The sequence below is a fragment of the Papio anubis genome, chromosome 11, assembly GCF_008728515.1.
Source record: "Papio anubis isolate 15944 chromosome 11, Panubis1.0, whole genome shotgun sequence".
Lineage (NCBI taxonomy): Eukaryota > Metazoa > Chordata > Mammalia > Primates > Cercopithecidae > Papio > Papio anubis.
Window position 1 is genome coordinate 11402272 of NC_044986.1, and position 19981 is coordinate 11422252.

At 38.7% G+C, this 19981-nt stretch overlaps 1 protein-coding gene across 15 annotated transcripts in view; it reads left to right on the forward strand.

Annotated features, from left to right (window-relative positions):
• ATE1 (arginyltransferase 1) overlaps nucleotides 1–19981 on the forward strand; it is a 185873-nt gene that overhangs the window by 54212 nt on the left and 111680 nt on the right. For all 15 annotated transcript variants that reach the window (XM_021943749.2, XM_009215509.2, XM_021943756.2 and 12 more), the window contains one exon: nucleotides 5441–5473. In XM_021943749.2, coding sequence (XP_021799441.1) covers nucleotides 5441–5473 — 33 coding nt within the window. The remainder of the gene's footprint in view (nucleotides 1–5440; nucleotides 5474–19981) is intronic.

Genomic DNA, 19981 nt, shown 5'->3' on the forward strand with positions numbered 1-19981 from the left:
CTGAAATCCTTTTACACATCAAAAACCAAGGCCCGGCTGGGCACGGTGGCTCACGCCTGTAATCCCAGCACTTTGGGAGGCTGAGGTGGGCGGATCACCTGAGGTCAGGAGTTCGTGATCAGCCTGGTCAACATGGTGAAACCCCGTCTCTACTAAAAATACAAAAATTAGCCGGGCATGGTGGCAGGTGCCTGTGATCCCAGCAACGCGGGAGGCTGAGGCAGGAGAATCGCTTGAACCTGAGAGGTGGAGGTTGCAACGAGCCTAGGTCGTGCCATTGCACTCCAGCCCGGGGGACAAGAATGAGACTTCATCTCAAAAACAGCAACAACAAAAAACAAACCCCAACCCCAAGGCCTAAATAACTCAAGTGGGTAGACCTAGTAAGATTCTAATCTTCGGGCAAAAAAGGAGATGTAATGCTTCAGAAGACAAAGGTTTAACTATGTTAGAGTGTAAATAATATTTTTGTTGTCTTTTTTTTTTTTTGAGATGGAGTCTCGCTCTGTCACCCACGCTGGAGTGCAGTGGCTCGATCTTGACTCACTGCAAGCTCCACCTCCTGGGTTCACTCCATTCTCCTGCCTAGCCTCCCGAGTAGCTGGGACTACAGGCACCCACCACCACGCCTGGCTAATTTTGTGTATTTTTTAGTAGAAATGGGGTTTCACTGTGTTAGCCAAGGTGGTCTTCATCTCCTGACCTCATGCCGCCCGCCTTGGCCTCCCGAAGTGCTGAGATTACGGGCGTGAGCCACCGTGCCTGGCCTTGTTGTCATCTTTTAAGATGTTTTGAAGCTTAATATCTAAGGTGCCAAGTGTAATCAGAAGATGTAGCACAAACAGCCCTTTCAGGTACATTGCTTACAATTGGGACAGAGAATAGCTATAAAAAATGAATTTAGGGAATTACCTGAATCTGCCCTTTTTACTCCCCACTAATAGGTTAAATAAGATCTTCTCAAACCTTAGTTTCTGCTCCTTGTTAAATACAGATTTAATTCTCATTCTTTCGATGACTTTTTATATGGGCGCTAGCTGTGTCTTTTGGCTGCTTTGAAGGTTTTATTTGTCTGCAATGAAATGTGAAACAAAACTTTTTTCTTTTGTGTAGTCAAATTAATTTCTTAGCGTTGTAGATTTATCAGAGACATTCTTGATATAAAACCTAGTTTTGCACTGCCTTAGAACTACCGGTTATTTATAGTGTAAATATGTGCCAGAAATTGAACAGGGATGGGAAGGGAGTCTAAAATGTTATTTACGTTGACATAATTTAGAGTCATAACTGAGTTAAGGCTTCCAAATTCCTGATAGAAGAATTTAGTATTTTACATTGAGGTGTAATTTAGATTGATAATTGCAAAATTTTTAAATAAAGGTTTTATTAGATTATAACTTAAAATAATCAGCCCTGTCCCCTGATAAATTATAGGACAGTAGGTGGAAGTAGAGTACAATAAGTGAAAGGCCCAGGAAATACAACCGGAAGTGTATATTGTTAGTGTGAGGAAATTTTGGATAATTGATATGACTAGTTATGAGATTTGGAATTTTACTTTGGCAAATAGAGACACACCTCACTGATGTTCCTTGGGTTAGGAAAAAAAATGTGATTTATCTTTGTAAAATTTGCGTTTTGGCGTTGAGTGTCTCCTTTTTCTTTAAAAGATAGGAATTTAACCACGGTTACTTATTAAACAGATAAGGCATTTCAGGAACAAAGTGTCTTGAATTATCTGTTGAATAGTTTATATTACAAAGAGAAAATAATTACTATTTTTCTGGGACCTTTTTTTTTTTTTTTAACTCACCAAAAAGGAAGTCATTACATCCAAATTGCTAGGATCTTTTGACAAAATTAGCAATGTGTTTTCTTTGGTCCTTATTCCCACCACCCCTGTACTTAGAAAAAGAACTTACTGATTGTAACTAATAGGAGGTCTAACTACAATTTTGTGCACTTGGAAAATGGTTTAGAAAATTTCGGTAAGCATTAAGTGCTTCTTTGGAGGGAATGAGAAAGGATTATGTTATGAGTCAGGCTGCAGATGATGACTAGAACAATGGTACCAGGCTTGGTAAGTGAGAATACTTCAAGAAAAGCAAGGTCAGTAAGAAGCTGTGGAGTGTGAGCGCTGTCTGTGTGTATCCTTTTTCTTTTTAGAGGCCTAAAGGATTTCAAAAATGGTACTGATGCCTTTTATGCCTGGATTCTAAATATAGACCATAATTCTTACATTTTTTAAAAAAATTCAAGACCTGACAGAATAATTGGCATTTAGAATTTTTATAAATTTTATCAAGTGAATCAAATTGATAGTGTTACTAATATTGTTACAAACAGGAATCTTAGCTGTTAAGTTTAAAAAGCCAAATATGCAAGTTATTCCTTTATTCAGCTATGTTAAATCAAGAGACTTCCTAAAAGTAATCTTTAAAAGTGGGTACATAGGGAGATAAAGAATATGGCTATGTTAACCTCTGATTGTTATTAGAATGATAAAATTGTATGCCCATCTGCAGAATCAGATATTTTGTAAAACATATTATATTTTTTATTTATTACGCCCAAGTATTTTGAAAAGGATCTTTCTCTTAACTACTAACTTTACCCATTATTTATTATTAAGTAGTCCTATTAATATAGTCATATCAGACAAATGATATTAATGTGTGCTACCATCTGTGTGCGGCCATAGTCTTTTTTTTTTTTTTAATAGACTTTACTTTTTAGTAGTTTTAGGTTCATAGCAAAATTGAGCCACAATCCTTTTTAATACTGATCAGACATGGTAGTGATTGTTAAGGAATCTATTTCTACTTTCAATTGCAGTGTATATAGAAAATGTATTTTGCAGTCTCATTTTTTATAATTGTTTTTTCAAAGTATTACCATTTCTACTGAATATAATATGTACAGTTTCATTATGAAAGAATTTACTAAGTAACTGAAGTGAAAAAACAATGGGTTTTACTGATGCACTAATAAAGAGATGGCATTTTTTGAAATCTTTTTCATGTTGTGGGAATAGGAGTGTCAATGTGTGTCTTGTGATTTGTTATTCTGTTTTTACTGCTTTAGGATTGAAAACTTTTACTTATGTATTTCACATTTTGGCGGCTTCAAGCAGGGTGAGAATTTTTTAGGTCTGTTTTGAAAAAGCTGTGACACAAATGTTGGACATATACACATGCCAAAAATGTGTATAAACTGTTGGAACTTCAAGGAGACATTAGTTTTTATAGACAGCATTTATATTCTTGTCTTCATTGTTATTTAAAGTAACTTCCATCCTAATTAATGCATCAATTACTACTGAACATGACTTGCTTATAAATTCAAAAGTATGTGTATAATATTAACATTCACTTTTGGGGAAAAGTGTAGAACCCTTCAGTATCAAATTTCTGATTTTAAAATCAAAATTTACCATGCCTCATTTTTCTCCACTGTTAAAACTGGCTAGGCTTTGAACTGGCACTTTTTATTCTTGGGAGGAAGGGTAGAGATTGTCTCAGGTTGAGCTACAATGAAAGAATCCAAGGCCACAAAACTTGCATTTTAAATTTCATTAAAATTATTTGCTTCATGTCAGCATTAAGAAATCTTAAAATTTTGGTATACTTTGCACTTTCAGAAAGTTATCTTAAGAGTTAATATAATCAAACTGCATATTGATATATAAATTAAGAAAAAATTCTTACTGTTTGCATTTTTTTTCTTTTCTTTCCTTTTTTTTTTTTTGCTTCCTACTGAAGTGTTTACATTTTGATATACTGTCAACTAGGGCCTAAATGATACTATTTAATTGAATGGCTTTGGTATGCATTAGTGATATTCTAAGAATATATTTAGTGTTTTTGGTGGGAGTATGTGATATCTTTTTAAAACTTATTATAGAAAACCTTAAACATTTACAAAGTAGATAGAATCAGGTGATGAACCCTAATCTCTTGTCCTCACTCATTTAATATCATGTCTAGTCTGTTTTATTTGTTTTTTATTTTTAGGACAGTCTCGCCCTTGTTGCCCAGGCTGGAGTTCAGTGGCGCGATCTTGGCTCACTGCAACCTCTACCTACCAGGTTCCAGCAATTCTCCTGCCTCAGCCTCCCAAGTAGCTGGAATTACAGGCGCCTGCTACTACACACAGCTAATTTTTGTATTTTTAGCAGAGACAGAGTTTCACCACGTTGGCCAGGCTCGTGTCGAACTCCTGACCTCTCTCGGGTGATCCACCCACCTTGGCCTCCCAAAGTGCTGGGATTACAGGCATGGGCCACCCCACCCAGCTAGTCTTTTTATTTTATACTACTACATTTTACTTTTCTCCCTACTTCTCCAATGATCATGAAGGGAATCCCAGATATCTTATAATTTCATTGATAAATATTTCAATGTGTAACTCTAAAAGAGAATACAAGTTATTTGTATTCCCTGTGAGTACTAGCTTTGTTGTGGAGAGGAAGTTCATGAGTGCTTGGAAACAGGCTTGTCATTGTGTTTTATTGTAGTTAATTTGCATTTAGAAAGATCAAGAGTGTGTATTATTTGGGTGTTATTACAGTAAATCTCAAAGGATTTGAAATGTTGAATCTGTAAATAACATCTCTGAAAACATTATGAATTACCATCATGTGTATGCATGAAGTTATGTGACAGTCCTCGTTTCAGAGGTATCCTACAATTTGCTTTGTCATTTGTTTCTGTCCGCCTCTATAATCTGTTTATTTAAATGCTGATCATATAGCATTTAGTTTCAGGTGATATTCTGTATTCCTCTATGTGTGTCATAAAAAGAAAGAGAAAGGTGAGAGAGAAGGGAGAAAGGGAGAGAGGAGGAAGGAAGGAAGGAAGGAAGGAAGGAAGGAAGGAAGGGGATATGGGACTGAGAAAAGAGAAAGATCAGAACAGGGTAAAGACCACAGATGAGATGCCAGATTGTGGAGCTAAAACCTCACCTTCTCATTCTCACTCACCTGACCTCTCTCTTGGTCTTTCCTCTCCCCTTTTCTTGGTCTCCTCATTGGTTTGTATCTTCTTCTCTTGGCATTTACTGAACTTTGCCTGTCAAATTTAGGGTCAGGAAGATTGCTGATTTTTTTCCTTAAAAGGTGTTTTTATTATGTAGGAGTTGTGAGATAAAATTTAAGCAAACTATTTTAGGACTGATTTGTTGTGCTTTATGTGCTTTTATACAGAGTTTTAAGAATGTTTATTGAAAGGAATTCAAGTAGTTAGGTGCCTCCTATGGACTAGGTTGAACCTTTCTATTCTCTGGATGAATTTTATGGACGCATGAATTTTCTATAATCTTTGGGTTCACTTTAAGTGGATTTACTGGAAAATTGTATAATAATTTTTTTCTTTTTCTCTGTGTTTGTTTTTGCTGTTTATTTACTGGATGAAACGGATTCTGTTCAAATTTGACTCTGCAGTTCACAAGATTCCTTTGCAGTTCACCCTTGGAGGTAAGAGTTACTCACTGACCTTAATATTAGAATTGGTAATTGAACACCATTATTGACATCTTTCATTAGGCATTTATTTGATAATTTAGGAGTGCTTATTTTGGTGTGACACATATATTCTTCAATAACAGTAATGGAGTGAGTTACTGCCCGCTTTTTTTTTTTTTTTTTTGGATAAAAGTTTCTAGAAGTTATATCAGTAGCAATTCACCTTCATGACAGGTTATTGCCTCTTTTTAAGTATATTTTCTTTCTCAATAAGTAGAGAGAAATCAGTCCTTTATTTTAAAGAGCCTTGTTGTATCGTCATTACTCCTGTTTGTTTAACAGCAGCCTTATGTTCTATAAATTGCCATGGTATTAAAAGAAAGCTGGAAAAATCAGAGGCAAAGGCTGTCTTCAAGGAAGTTTCAGTTAGAGAGAGCACTTTAAAATCCATGAATGGACAAGAGAAGAGCAAAGTGATTGAGCTGCTATTATAACAAGGCAATATTCTGGGTTCTTCATTCACTTTTTCATTTAATCCTCATCATGGTTTTCAATGTAAAACTGAGAATCCAGTGATAAAATTGTGAGATAAAGAAAAACTATTAGATATTTAGAGAACTAGATATCGTTATGAGCTGCAGTTGCAGAAGAACTTGTAGATGATCATTGAGACTTGGAAAAGAAAGTAGAGAAAGGGTGGAAGCAGAGTTATGTGAAGAGGTAATGGGACTTAGAACCAAAACCGGGTAAGAGCTTGCCTTCACTTACTAACCATATGGCATTGGGTAAATCACAACTGCCCTGAGCCTCATTTTTCTTATCTTTTAAATGCAAATAATAATTCCTCTCAGATGAGGTGATGGAAATGGGAGCAGTTATAAACTATGCTAGTTACATCATGGCACTATTTTGTGTTCTCCTCTTAGGCTTCAGCTCCACGCGATGAGACTCTGTTCCTTGCCTTGCACTTGTCCTTCCCTTTGTGCCTATTGTTTATTTCATTTTATGCTTTTCCCATTCCCAACTTGTCCAAATCATATTCCTCTTCAGGGTTGAGCCTCAATACCGTGTCCTTTCTGAGACCATTTCTGCTTTTATAACATTTTATTTGATTATTGAGACTATTACTGCTGATAATGTGGTGTGGCCCACAGTGGCACATTGAAAACGTGTGGTAGCCAGCTAAGTGGTCACCAGGAGAAATGGACCAGACCAGTGGGGGTAGTCCCATCCAGACTTGGTCACATTGTCTGAGTATCCAGGATCAACGGGGAAGCAGAATGGTATAGGGGAAAGAGCCTAGGCTTTGAAATGAGAGAGGCCTGAGTAGCCCACGGGCAAGTCATTGACTCCTGAGCCCTTTTTCCTGATCTAAGAACGGAGATAATAATACTTACAGGGATATTAAAATTAAATGAGATGATCTGTGGCAAACACTGAGCACAGTGTCTGGCAGATAGAATTTTAATTAAGAGTTAGGTGTAAAGTGAAAACCAAACCATAAAAAGTTGAAAACAATATAAGTTTTATAGCCTGCTCTATAGTTATGGAAGCACTTTCTCACTTCAAAAGCAATGGAAAGTATCAAAAAACAGAGTGAAAAAATTAATTTGATTATGTAAAGACTCATAATTTTGTACATGAAAACAAATGTAGCTAAAAGGTAACTTGGGTAAAGTATGATGAAAGGGTTTTACTTACTGTAATGATCTTTTAGAAGCAATATGAATTTCTTTTTCATAAAATTTGGTTGGATTTTTATCAGGTAATTGATAAGATAAAATACAAATGGTAATAAATGTGTGTTAAATGTTTAATCCTATTAATAATAAAAGAAATGTAGTTTAAAATGACAGTGATCTACAATTTTTTTTTAACCTATCAAGATATCTTATTTTTTAAGTGAATGCTTGACAAGATATAATGAGATGGGATGTTTATGAACTTCATCCTTTCTAGGAAGCAGTTTGGTCACATACACTAAAAGCTTTATATACATCCATACCTGTGGTTGAGTAATTGTATTCCAAGAATCACTGTCAGAGAGTTCATCAAAGATGGGGACAAAACTTGCATTAAAATGTTTATGACAGCATTATTTATAACGGTAAAAAACTGTAAACAATCTAAATGTACAACAGGAACAGGTCAAATAAATTATGACACAGCCATATGATAGACCACCCTACAACCATTAAAATGGAGATTGTGTATATGTGTTTATGAGTATATATTGATGAATAACACATATAAAATACATTTGATATATTGAGAGGTAAAAGCGTGATGCAAAATTATACATGCAGATCTCAGTTTAAAACAATTTAAGTGCACAGAAAAGTAGAAAGGAGCTGCATAAAATGTTAACAACTACAAAGTGCTGTTTTATCCTTTACTTTTCCAGTAAAGGGCCCACAGTAGGTAGAGGTGCATTGGGGCCGGGCGCGGTGGCTCAAGCCTGTAATCCCAGCACTTTGGGAGGCCGAGGCGGGCGGATCACGAGGTCAGGAGATCGAGACCATCCTGGCTAACACAGTGAAACCCCGTCTCTACTAAAAATACAAAAACTTAGCCGGGCGAGGTGGCAGGCGCCTGTAGTCCCAGCTACTCGGGAGGCTGAGGCAGGAGAATGGCGTGAACCCGGGAGGTGGAGCTTGCAGTGAGCTGAGATCCGGCCACTGCACTCCAGCCTGGGTGACAGAGCGAGACTCCGTCTCAAAAAAAAAAAAAAAAAAAAGAGGTGCATTGGTAGCTTTTTGGTAATGCTTCTTGTAATCAGTGTTTGATAGATGTACATCAGGGGAGTCTCTTTGATTTGGTGTGGAAACAGCGTCTAACCTTGGAAAAAAGGGGCTGGCAGGAGCTTAGATGAGATAATGTTGATAATGTGTAATGCTGTGCTCTCATTTTAGCAAAAGCTTAGAGGAATGAACAGGAATAAGGGTTTTTAGCAGAAGGCGATTAGGCTGGGTTGGCTTTCCTATACAGGGATCAATAAGGAGGCTTGAGCTTGATGTCCACTTTACTGGGGCAAGTAGCAATTTAAGGCTGTTACTCACCAATGGCAAAGATACTTCTCAGTAAATCTTAACAGTTGACATCTCTCAAATGTAAGCTCATTGAGAGAGGACCCTGTTTTTCTTGTTTCCTTGTTTTCATTCTTAGTATATGTAGAACATAGTAGGCACTGAGTCAATAAATATTTGTTGAATGAGTGAATGAACAAATGAATGAATGAATTTTGTGGGGCTGAGACTGAGAGTAGCAGTCTTTCATCCATAATTTGGCAAGACTCAGCTAAAAGTAGACAAGTTTCAGTATTTACATTTTAGTATGGTTAACAGTCTGTCTTTCCAGTTAGATTGTAGCTACTTAAGATTGAGAGCTTTGTCCTTTGTACTCTTTGGATTCTCTCAGTTATAGATAGGTCTTGGAGTGTACTTAGAGTACACTAGCTGCAACTAGAGTATATAGAGTATACACACACATATATATATGTGTGTATATATATATTTTTGATACAGAGTCTCGCTCTGTCACCCAGGCCGGAGTGCAATGGCACAATCTCAGCACATTGCAGTCTCTGCCTTCCATTTGAAGCAATTCTTCTGCCTGAGCCCCCCAAGTAGCTGGGATTACAGGCGCCTGCCACCATGCCTGGCTGGTTTTTGTATTTTTAGTAGAGACGGGTTTCACCATATTGGCCAGGCTGGTCTTGAACTCCTGACCTCAAGTGATCCACCCGCCTCGTCCTCCCAAAGTACTAGGATTACAGGTGTGAGCCACTGTGCCTGGCCACAAATATATACTTTTAAATTACATATTACTACTCTTGTTAAGTATTGGGAATATATGTGTGGAAGCTTCAATCTTTGGTGAAAAGTAGAAGGGAAAGTATCCAGAGTTTAATGATAGTTTCTGTCTGCTTTCATCACTTAATGATCTGGAGTGGTATTTACCTTGGTTAATTATCTTTTTTATTACTGGGTTTATGACATTGGAGAGGAAGAAAAATCAAAATTAAAGATGACCAATATAAGTCTCCTTTCTTGATGGGAAATATTTTGCAGGCTTTCTGTTGGTATTTTTCTAGTTTGCAGTTCCACAGGGGCCACTTGAGGGCTTAAGTTAGTGGCAGCTACCCTTAAGTCTTCACTAGCAGCACTAAGCCGGTGGCTGCTGTTCCTTTGCCACCACATAGCACCTGAGAGCCGAAGCAAAGGCAAGGCAGGAGAGTGTTGGGAGTCTCTGAGTGTTTAATTTTGCCATTAAGCTTATGACTTAGCTGGAGAAGGAAAATTACAAATATGGTCTATACCCAGCACCTTCTTTAATTTTGAATAGAAGTCAAATTATTCTGGCAGAGATAGTAAAATACATGAGAGTTGCAGTTGAAAACAAAGCTGACTTTAAACTTCACTTTCTCCACAATGGCTACTATGAGTGAACCATGTCCCTTTGTTGTAAGTCCTAAACAGTTAACTGCCACATGAATCTAATGAAATTGTCAGGTTATAGTAATTACATCAGTAATTTGATATGTTGTCATTTGAATGGACCATATGTGGAGAGTCAGTTACTTCCCTCTGTGGGGCTGACCCTTTTACATTCCTGTAAGCTGAAGACTAATAGAGCTCATTAAGCTTTATGGGAAAAGAGCTTTTATCACCTCGTCAAGTCAGGCAACATATTTCCATTAGATCCCTAATTTCGGGTGGCTCTGTAGCTGCTGATATGTACTCCCCTGCTAGGCTTACACCGGACCCTTGCCTTAACAGACATTTTTATTGACATTTCTAAGTCTGAATTACATTTTGTGTGGCACCACTTACAGATGTCTTCAATTAAATGTAGGTAAATAAAAGGGATTATATATCAGAGCTCGAAAGATTCTTGAATTTCTCTTCTGAGTCAAACTTTGCCAGCCAGTCCAGTAGGGCGCAGTCTCATTGTCACTTTTGTAGGTAGAGAGCTATAGGAGAGGCATTTATAACAAAAGTTAAACCAGGTGTGAATGTAGGTCACCTAGGTTTCTCTTCAGGTGTGTCCTTCTGTTCCTTCATTTCAAAATTTTCTGTATTAATAGGATAATAGCTTACTGATAAGTTAGCACCTCTAGTGTAGATACTGTGCTTTCCACTCTCCTTATTTTAATTCTTACAGAATGTCAGTGAGGTAGATATTCCCAATTTTCTTATGAAGATAACTGAACCCAGAGAGGTAGACTAGGTAGGTGCTCAATATCACAGCTACTAGTATGTGACAGTAATCACAAGATAGGAAGAAAGTAGAATGTGGTTAAGATTCTAACATTACATGAAGTGATATGATAGTATTTGAAAGAAGACAGTGATTAGTTAGGGAGTATTTAGTAAGCCCCAGAGCAGGGTTTCTCAACCTTGGTACTATCAGCATCTTGGGCTGGATAATTCTTTGCTGTGAGGAGCTGTCCTGCACATTATGGGAAGCTTAGCATCTCTGGCTTCTGCTCACTAGATGCCGGTAGGACCCACCCCACTGAGTTGCAACAAAATGTCTCCAGACTTTGCTAAATGTCCCGAGGGGAACAAAATAGCTCCCTGTTGAAAACCATATCCCTAGAAAAGCCTTAAAAAAAAAGTACAAAGAGGTATTGTTAATAAGCCAATTTAATGATAAAATGTTTTCAGTCTAACAAAAGACAAGAAAAAGTGAACAAAAAACATGTGGGACAGATAGAACAAATAGCAAGAAGGCCCAATTAAATTCAACCCTACTGATTATGATGGTACTAAATACAAATAGTCTAAGTGAAAACTCTGCTTCATGGTAATTTCTGTTTCTGAACGTCTGCATGTTCAACACCAGCCAATGGTCATACATCAGGGGTCCCCAGTTCCCAGACTGAGACCGGTAGTGGTCTGTGGCCTGTTAGGAACTGCGACACTCAGCAGGTGAGCAGCGAGTGAGCGAGGGTTGCTGCCTGAGCTCCACTTCCTGTCAGATCTGGGGTGGTATTAGATTCTCATAGGAGTGTGAACCCCTTTGTGAACTGCCCATGTGAGGGAGCTAGATTGCGTGCTGCTTATGAGAATCTAATGCCTGATGATCTGACTTGGAACAGTTTCATCCCTACACCTTCCCCTTCTCCCCTCTGACCCTTGTCTATAGAAAAATTGTCTTCCACAAAACCAGTCCCTGGTGCCAAAAAGGTTGGGAACTACTGTTATACATTAACTAATGAGCTTTTTGGGAACTGAATTTTAAATTTTTAAAATTTGAGTTAACTTAAGGCTAAGTGACCACATGTGGCCAGTGACTATACTATTAGCGCAGATTGAAACATTCCAATTACAAGTCAGAGATTGTCAGGCTAGGCTAGATAAAAGGAAAAAATCAACATCCATCTTAAACACGAAGACGTGGATGGGTTAAAAGTAAAAGACTAGAGTAAAACACTACTATACAAATACTTATCCTAGGAAGGCTGGCTCATGCCTGATCCTAGCAACTCAGGAGGCTGAGGCAGGAGGATCACTTGAACCCAGAAGTTTGAAACCAGCCAGGGCGACATAATGAGAACCCCCATCTCTAAAAGAAAAACAAAAATATTAGCTGGGCGTAGTGGCGTGTGCCTATAGTCCCCGCTGTGAGAGAGACGGAGGCTGTGAGAGAGACAGAGGCGGGAAGATCATTTCAGCCTTGAAGTTTGAGGCTGCAGTGAGCTGTGATTGCACCACTGCAGTTCAGCCAGGGCAACAGAGTAATACCACATCTCTAAAAATAAAAATGAAAAAAATTTAAAAATTAAGAATTTTAAGTCAGAGTGACTGTATTCTTATCAAAGTAGACTTCAGGGCGGCCGGGCGTGGTGGCTCATGCCTGCAATCCCAGCACTTTGGGAGGTCGAGGCAGGTGGATCACAAGGTCAGGAGTTCAAGACCAGCCTGGCCAATATGGTGAAACCCTGTCTCGACTAAAAATACAAAAATTAGCCGGGCGTGGTGGCAAGTGCCTGTAATCCCAGCTACTCGGGAGGCTGAGGCAGGAGAATCGCTTGAACCCGGGAGGTGAAGGTTGCAGTGAGCCAAGATCGTGCCACTGCGCTCCAGCCTAGGTGACAGAAAGAGACTCTGTGTCAAAACAACAACAACAACAACAGCAGCAGCAAAACAAAGTAAATTTCAGGGCAAAGATGGAAGAAAGAGTGACATTTCATGGCAGTAAAAAGGTCAGTTCATCAAATGAATATGCAGTAATTTGAAATGCGATCCACTTAACAGAGCCTCAAGATAACAAGAAATAGACACTAATAGAACTGAAGGGAAAAGTATAGTAATTGGGGACTTCAGGACAACCTTCTCAGTAATTGATAGAACATTTAGATAGGAAATTAGAGTAAAATAGGAGGCATGAACAACACTACAACACAACACTACAATACAACACAGTATGCTCAAGAGTAGCAGTGCATGGGGTGTTGGCTAGCCATATGTATACCCCCCTTTAATTGCATGCAAATTAAGGAGTGCATTATTCAGAAATCTCTGGAAAGGGGGTAGTAACTTGCGAGTGTCGCCATGGTCTTTGTAAACTGTCATGGCACTGGTGGGAGTGTCTTATGCCAATGAACAGCAAGGGCAATGAGAGGACACTTTTGATGCCATCTGCTGGTTCGTGCTGGTTTTTTCATTTCGTTCTGTCGGGACCGGCAAATAAGTCCTACAGGTTTCCTACCTCAGTAGTATTTGTTTGGCTGTTAGGAAGGAAAGAGGCCTGGCGTGTTAGCTCATGCTTGTAATCTCAGCACTTCGGGTGGCTGAGACAGGTAGATCACTTGAGCTCAGGAGTTTGAGACCAGCCTGGGCAACATGGCAAAACTACGTCTCTACAAAAAAAAAAAAAAGAAAAAAAAAATTAAAAAAATTAGTCAGTTGTGGTAGTGTGTGCCTGTAGTCCCAGCAATTCTGGAGGCTGAGGTAGGAGGATCACTTGAGCCCAGGAGTTCAAGCCTTGATCACACCACTGCACTCCAAAGAAAGAAAAGAAAGAACCATAGGAACCTAACCATCTCTTGAGTCTGTCAGTGTATGAAGTATCATTGCTTGGAGTAGCTGTAGATATCAAGGTCTCTCCAATGGCTAGAATTCAGAAGGAATGGCTGTTACTCAAAACTGGGTCCTGTACGTAGCTTGCAGAGGCAGCAATAAAGGGACGAGGTGGACGAAAGGTTGAGTTGTTAAGCTGAGGAAGGGAGTTAATTTTACTGAATGAGGAGAACACCGAAAATAAAATATCCAGAGAGCTGGCCCAAATTCAAGAGTAGTGGAGATAAGGCTAGGAAGAGGACTGAGCTGGTGAATTGGGGGAAGCTTTTACCTGCTTTCTGGTCTAAGGCCTGGGAGGCTCAGCTGTGTTTAAAGAGCCAGGCGCAGGGAACAAAGAGGTAACTACTTGGGGGGCTAGACATCTTCAGAGAATAATTGGCACTCTGCTCTTGGTACTGAATTGAATCAGAAGGGGAAAGCTAGGCTGTGGCTTGATCCATTGGGCAAAAACAGAAAATAGGAGTACATTGTTGTTACTCTAGTCATGAGGGCTTACGGTACTTCAGTTAGTTTTTGGATGTGACCTTATAATTGAGTCAGTGTAAGTTGCAGCCATATATCTCATGATATCAACTGGAAGTCTTTTCCTAGAAACCAATCCCATATGATAAATGTACCAAAGTTGATTCTGAGAATAAAAGAAAGTACACTTAGAGTAGAAAACTAAACATTAAATTAAAAAATGCCAGGAGTTTCCTGGCTGAAGATTTTCCTGCTTGGGGCTTGGATTAGTATAGGCATCTTAAAATCCAAGGCATTCAAGACATCTTTTGGCTGGGTCAGTCTTCCTTTAGCAAGTAGTGGTGTTGCTGCAAGCACCTTTCAGTTGTGTTGAAAATTAGGGTCATCTGCCTTGACAATTTTCATTGCCCATTAGATGTGCATGAATGCTTCAGAAAATGTTTGAATAGTAAATCCTGGGGTGGATTAGTTTCCATGGGGACGTCAGTCTTGTTTGATGTTGGCAGTCATTGAGTTCTCAGTCGGGGTTGTCACTCTGGGATGTATTTTTCCCTCATAAGAAATATTGTAAAAGCAGGAGTCTCAAATTGAACTGACGTTAAGTAAGGGCTCACATAAGGACAGTTCTGGGTTCTCAGGTGCTTACTAGAGTGCTTAATAAACATTGACTTGTAGAATTGAGAAGTTTGGGATTCTGTTACTTAGCCTTTTTGACAGTGCCTCACTACAAGTCTTTTTGTTGGAGAATTAGGATTTAAAATAAAAGGAAATGTCAAAGTAAAGAAAATAAATAACAGCATCCTGATATTTATCTATTTGTTCTGCAGTAAAAATGCAGAAGTAAATTTCTTATTTCTGTCCAACTTATTAAAAACATTTACTGTACTTCCTTTCTTAATTACATAAGCTTGGCAAAGTTTGTTTAAAATTTTTATTTCATTGCTTCTAGTATTAAGTTGTGAATGTCAGGGTAAACCTTTTTGCTTTCATGGAGACATTTAAATTCAAAGAACGACGTCATTGAGAAATACATTTCTTTGTTCATTCTTTGGTTTAGTAAGTGGCTAAAATCTCTTACCTCTTATGTTGACTAGAGCACGTTGATACACTGTGATTGTGTGTTGGCATGGTGGACTGCAGAAGCAGTGTCCAGCGAGGCAGACACTGAACTGAGAGGTGGGAATTTCAGGCTTTGGTCTTTCCTAGCATTCCCCTAAATTGGCTTTGTGGCCTTGGGCAAGCCCCTTAGTCACCCTGACCCTTCCTTTTCTCACTTACAGAGTAAGAGTATTCCAGATAAAGAAGTCCCTCAAAACTAAGTGAACTTAGCCAACATGTCAACACGTATTATACCGTTTTCTTACTCTTAGATATTATGACCAAAGCCCATAAAATTCACTTCCCCAACCTACTATACTTTCTCAAGTTTTGTCTCCACTATGCTGTTTTGTTCTGTAATAAGCTGCCACTTTGGAATAATCCTACTCACATTTTCCTTAAAAAGCAAGTCTTTTTTTAAAAAATTATTTTTTATTTTCTGAGATGGAGTCTCACTCTGTCGCCCACCCAGGCTGGAGTGCAGTGGCACGATCTTGCTCGCTGCAACCTCCGCCTCCCAGGTTCATGCGATTCTCCTGCCTCAGCCTTCCGAATAGCTGGGATTACAGGCACCTGCCACCATGCCCGGCCGCCCTGCTAATTTTTGTATTTTTAGTAGAGACAGGGTTTCACCATATGGGCCAGGTTGGTCTTGAACTCCCGACCTCAAGTGATCCACCCACCTTGGCCTCCCATAGTGTTGTGATTACAGGCATGAGCCACCACGCCTGGCCTAAAAATCAAGTCTTACACCATTACTCTGCTTACACAAATGTATGTCTCTTATTTTTGCCCTTAATATGGCCTGAACCATCCATATTAATTACATCTCTTAAGAAAATAATAAATTTTCTTTCATAGGGAGAACTGGGAGGTAGCTCATTGAGAAGTAACTTTTATATGAGCATTATAACAGACTGAGAAAGTTTGTAAATGTCACAAATTTCACAACTTTCTTACATACCCTTTTTTTCTTTCTTTTTTTTTGGAGACGGAGTTTTGCTCTTGTTGCCCAGGCTGGAGGAGTGCAATGGCGCGATCTCAGCTCACTGCATCCCCCACCTCCCAGGTTCAAGCTATTCTCCAGCCTCAGCCTCCCGAGTAGCTGGGATTACAGGCATGCACCACCACGCCTGACTAATTTTGTAATTTTAGTAGAGACGGAGTTTGTCCATGTTGGTAAGACTGGTCTCGAACTCCCAACCTCAGGTGATCTGCCCGCCTTGGCCTCCCAAAGTGCTGGGATTACAGGCATGAGCCACCACACCAGGCCCTTACATATCCCTTTTATACATTCTTATGTACATTTTAAAGTGACAACGATGAGCATGTTTATTGACAGACCCCAAAGATGTAGCTATTCTGTAGTATATAAAGGAAAAGTAGGTAAACTTCTAATTATGGTCATTATTTTAGTGTTTGTTCCTACTTAGAAACTATTCAGGTAGCCAAAGATTATTTAAGTTGTTGATTTACATTAATTTACGTTTTAAAATTACCTAAGGATCTTCAAAATTATGGTAAGACAACCCAAACCAAAATATATAAAAATGTTTGTCATTTGTTCAGCATCACGAGGGGAAACACAAAGCAAAACCAAAATGAGATATTACTTCATACCTATTAGGTGGACTATCATCAAAAAAATGGAAAATGGTAAGTGTTGGCATGGTTATAGAGAAATTGGAGCTCTTGTGCATTGCTGGTGGGAACATGAAATGGTACAGCTGCAGTGGAAAAATGTATAACAATTCCTCAAAATATTAAAAGTAGAATTACTACGTCATCCAGCAATTCCACTTGTGCATATATACACACACAAAAAAATAGGGACTTGAACAATATAGCAGTGTTCAGAGCAGCATCATCCACAGTAGCCAAAGGTAGAAGCGACCCTGAACCACTAATATTCATCAGTGGATGAATGGATAAGCAAAATGGTATATAGAGATGATGGAATATTATTCAGCCTTAAAAAAAGAGGGAAATTCTCAATCACACATGCTGGATGAACCTTGACAACATTATGCTAAGTGCAATAAGCCAGTAACAAAAGGACAAATATTATATGATCTACTTACATGAGGTACATAGAGTAGTCAAGTGGCTAGAGATAGAAAGTGGAATGATAGTTGCCAGGGGCTACGGAGAGGAGAGAATGGAGAGTTAAGTATTTGGTGGGTACATAGTTTCTGTCTGGGATGATCAAAAAAATGATGGATTGCATGGATAGTTACATGATAATGTGAATGTACTTGATGACACTAAACTGTACACTTACAAATTGTTAAAATGGGTACCTAGGTTGATTCTGTTTCTTTGCCGTTGTGAATAGAGCTATGATGAATGTATGAGTGCCTGTGTCTTTTTGGCAGAACGATTTATTTTCCTTTTGGTATATGCCCAATAATGGGATTGCTGGGTCAAATACTAGTTTTAGTTCTTTGAGAAATCTCTACACTGCTTTCCACAGTGGCTGAACTAGCCCGTCAAAGGTGGAGTGGATAAAGAAAGTATAGTACATTTACACTATGGAATACTATGCAGCCATAACAAAGAACAAAATGATGTCCCTTGCAGCAACATGGATGCAGCCAGAGACCATTATCCTAAGCATACCAACACAGAATCAGAAATCCACATGTTCTTGCTTTTAAGTGGGAGCTAAACCTTGGGTACACATGGACTTAAGGATGGGAACAGTAGATGCTGGAGGCTGTGATATAAAGAAAGGAAGTGGGGCAAGGGTTGAAAAACTAACTGTTGGGTACTATGCTTACTACCTGGGTGTTGGGACCATTTGTATCCCAAACCTTAGTGTCATGCAATATACCTGTGTAACAAACCTGCCTCTGTACTCTGAATCTAAAATAAAAGTTGAAATTTAAAAAACCCCAAAGTGAAGTAAACAATGAAAATAAAAAAGTGGTTCAAATAAATTTTATGGATATTTTACTATAAATAAAAAATGTTTAAACAATGTTTATCAGAATTATAATTATTTAGTTGAACACAAACTTACATTTTTCAAAATCTTCAGCATTACAGAGGTATGATGTTAGCTTTTTTGATTAGTAAACCAATGAGTAGTTTTGGAAGTTCAGTTGAACTATTCTCATTAGAAACCAACCCCTATATAGGCATCCTTCATTTTGTTACGCTTCATTGCATTTCTCAGATACGCCTTTTTTTACAAATAGAAGGTTTGTGGCAATCCTATGTTGAACAAGTCTGTTGGTGTCATTTTTCCAACACCATTTTTTGGCACTGAAATATTTTTAAATCAACATATATATATTATATTTAGATGTGCTATTGCACACATAATAGACTACAGCATAGTGTAAACAGTGTTCATTGGAAAACCAAAAAATTTATGTGATTTGCCTTATTGTGATATTTACTTTATTGCAGTGGTCTGGAACAAAACCCACAGTACCTGCAACGTATGTCTGTATTATTACTATTATCTTTTTGAGACAGAGTCTGGCTCTGTCACCCAGGCTGGAGTGCTGTAGCGTGATCTCGGCTCACTGCAGCCTCCTCCTCCTGGGTAAAAGCGATTCTCCTGCCTCAGCCTCCTGAGTAGCTGGTATTACAGGCACCCACCACCACACTCGGCTAATTTTTGTATTTTTAGTAGAGATGGGGTTTCTTCATGTTGGCCAGGCTGTTCTCCAACTCTTGCCCTCAAGTGATCTGCTTCCCTTGGCCTCCCAAAGTGCTGGAATTACAGGCATAAGCCACTGCGCCCGGCCAGGTATGCCTGTATTATTTTAAAAATCCACTCATATATTATACTTAATACTAATAATTCTGAGAAAAGAGATAACTATTTTTCCCCTCAGACCAAACATTTTAAGCTAGCTTTATTTATCCAAAGATTTACCTTAGTTATGTATACTTGGATTCTTTTTCTTTTTTTTAAATTTGAGATGTAGTTTTACTCATGTTGCCCAGGTTGGAGTGCAATGGTGTGATCTCAGCTCACTGCAGTCTCCGCCTCCTGGGTTCAAGCGATTCTCCTGCCTCAGCCTCCCAAGTAGCTGGTATTACAGGCGTCCACCACCACGCCTGGCTAATTTTTGTATTTTCAGTAGAGACCAGGGTTTCACCATATTGGCCAGGCTGGTCTCGAACTCCCAACCTTAGGTGATCCGCCTACCTCAGCCTCTCAAAGTGCTGGGATTATGGGTGTGAGCTACCACGCCTGACCTATACTTGGATTCTTAAAAATGTTTCTGAACTAGCAGTTTCTGTTAAGAGTTTCCTTAGTTTCTGTGAATTTGGAGAATAATTTATATACATGCTTTCTTATCTCTGTAAATCAATTTTACAGAGCTCTTCTGTTTAAGAACTGTAACATGTAATTTATTAATACCCTCTGGAGGTAGGAAAATACTTCACACACAATGAGAAATAATGGCTTTTTCAAATTATAGATGCACAAACATGTAGAAGGCTTTTCGCTTCAGTTCTACAACTTTAGCAATAGATCACAAGTAAACACAGAAACTAATCGTTTCAAATCTCACAGGAGCTGTTCTCCTTAATTAATTAACTCACAAATATACAAATAGACAGACAAGAGGACTAACAAACCAGATTCTCCGTCATCTGTCATCCAACAGAGAATAGGTTTCTGTCATCCATCCAACAGAGACCATAAATGAAATCCACCTATTACTGTTGCAGTCTTGCCAGTGTACCACGTTTAAGTCTTGTCATCTGAGGTAGTACCTGGAGTTCTTTGTCTCATGACCAAGAAAATTAAGGAGCATGGACACAGAGTGAGATAGGAGTGAAAGTTTAATAAGTGAAAGAAAAAAGCTGTCCACAGCAGAGAGGGGTCTGGGAGAGGGTTGCCATTTTT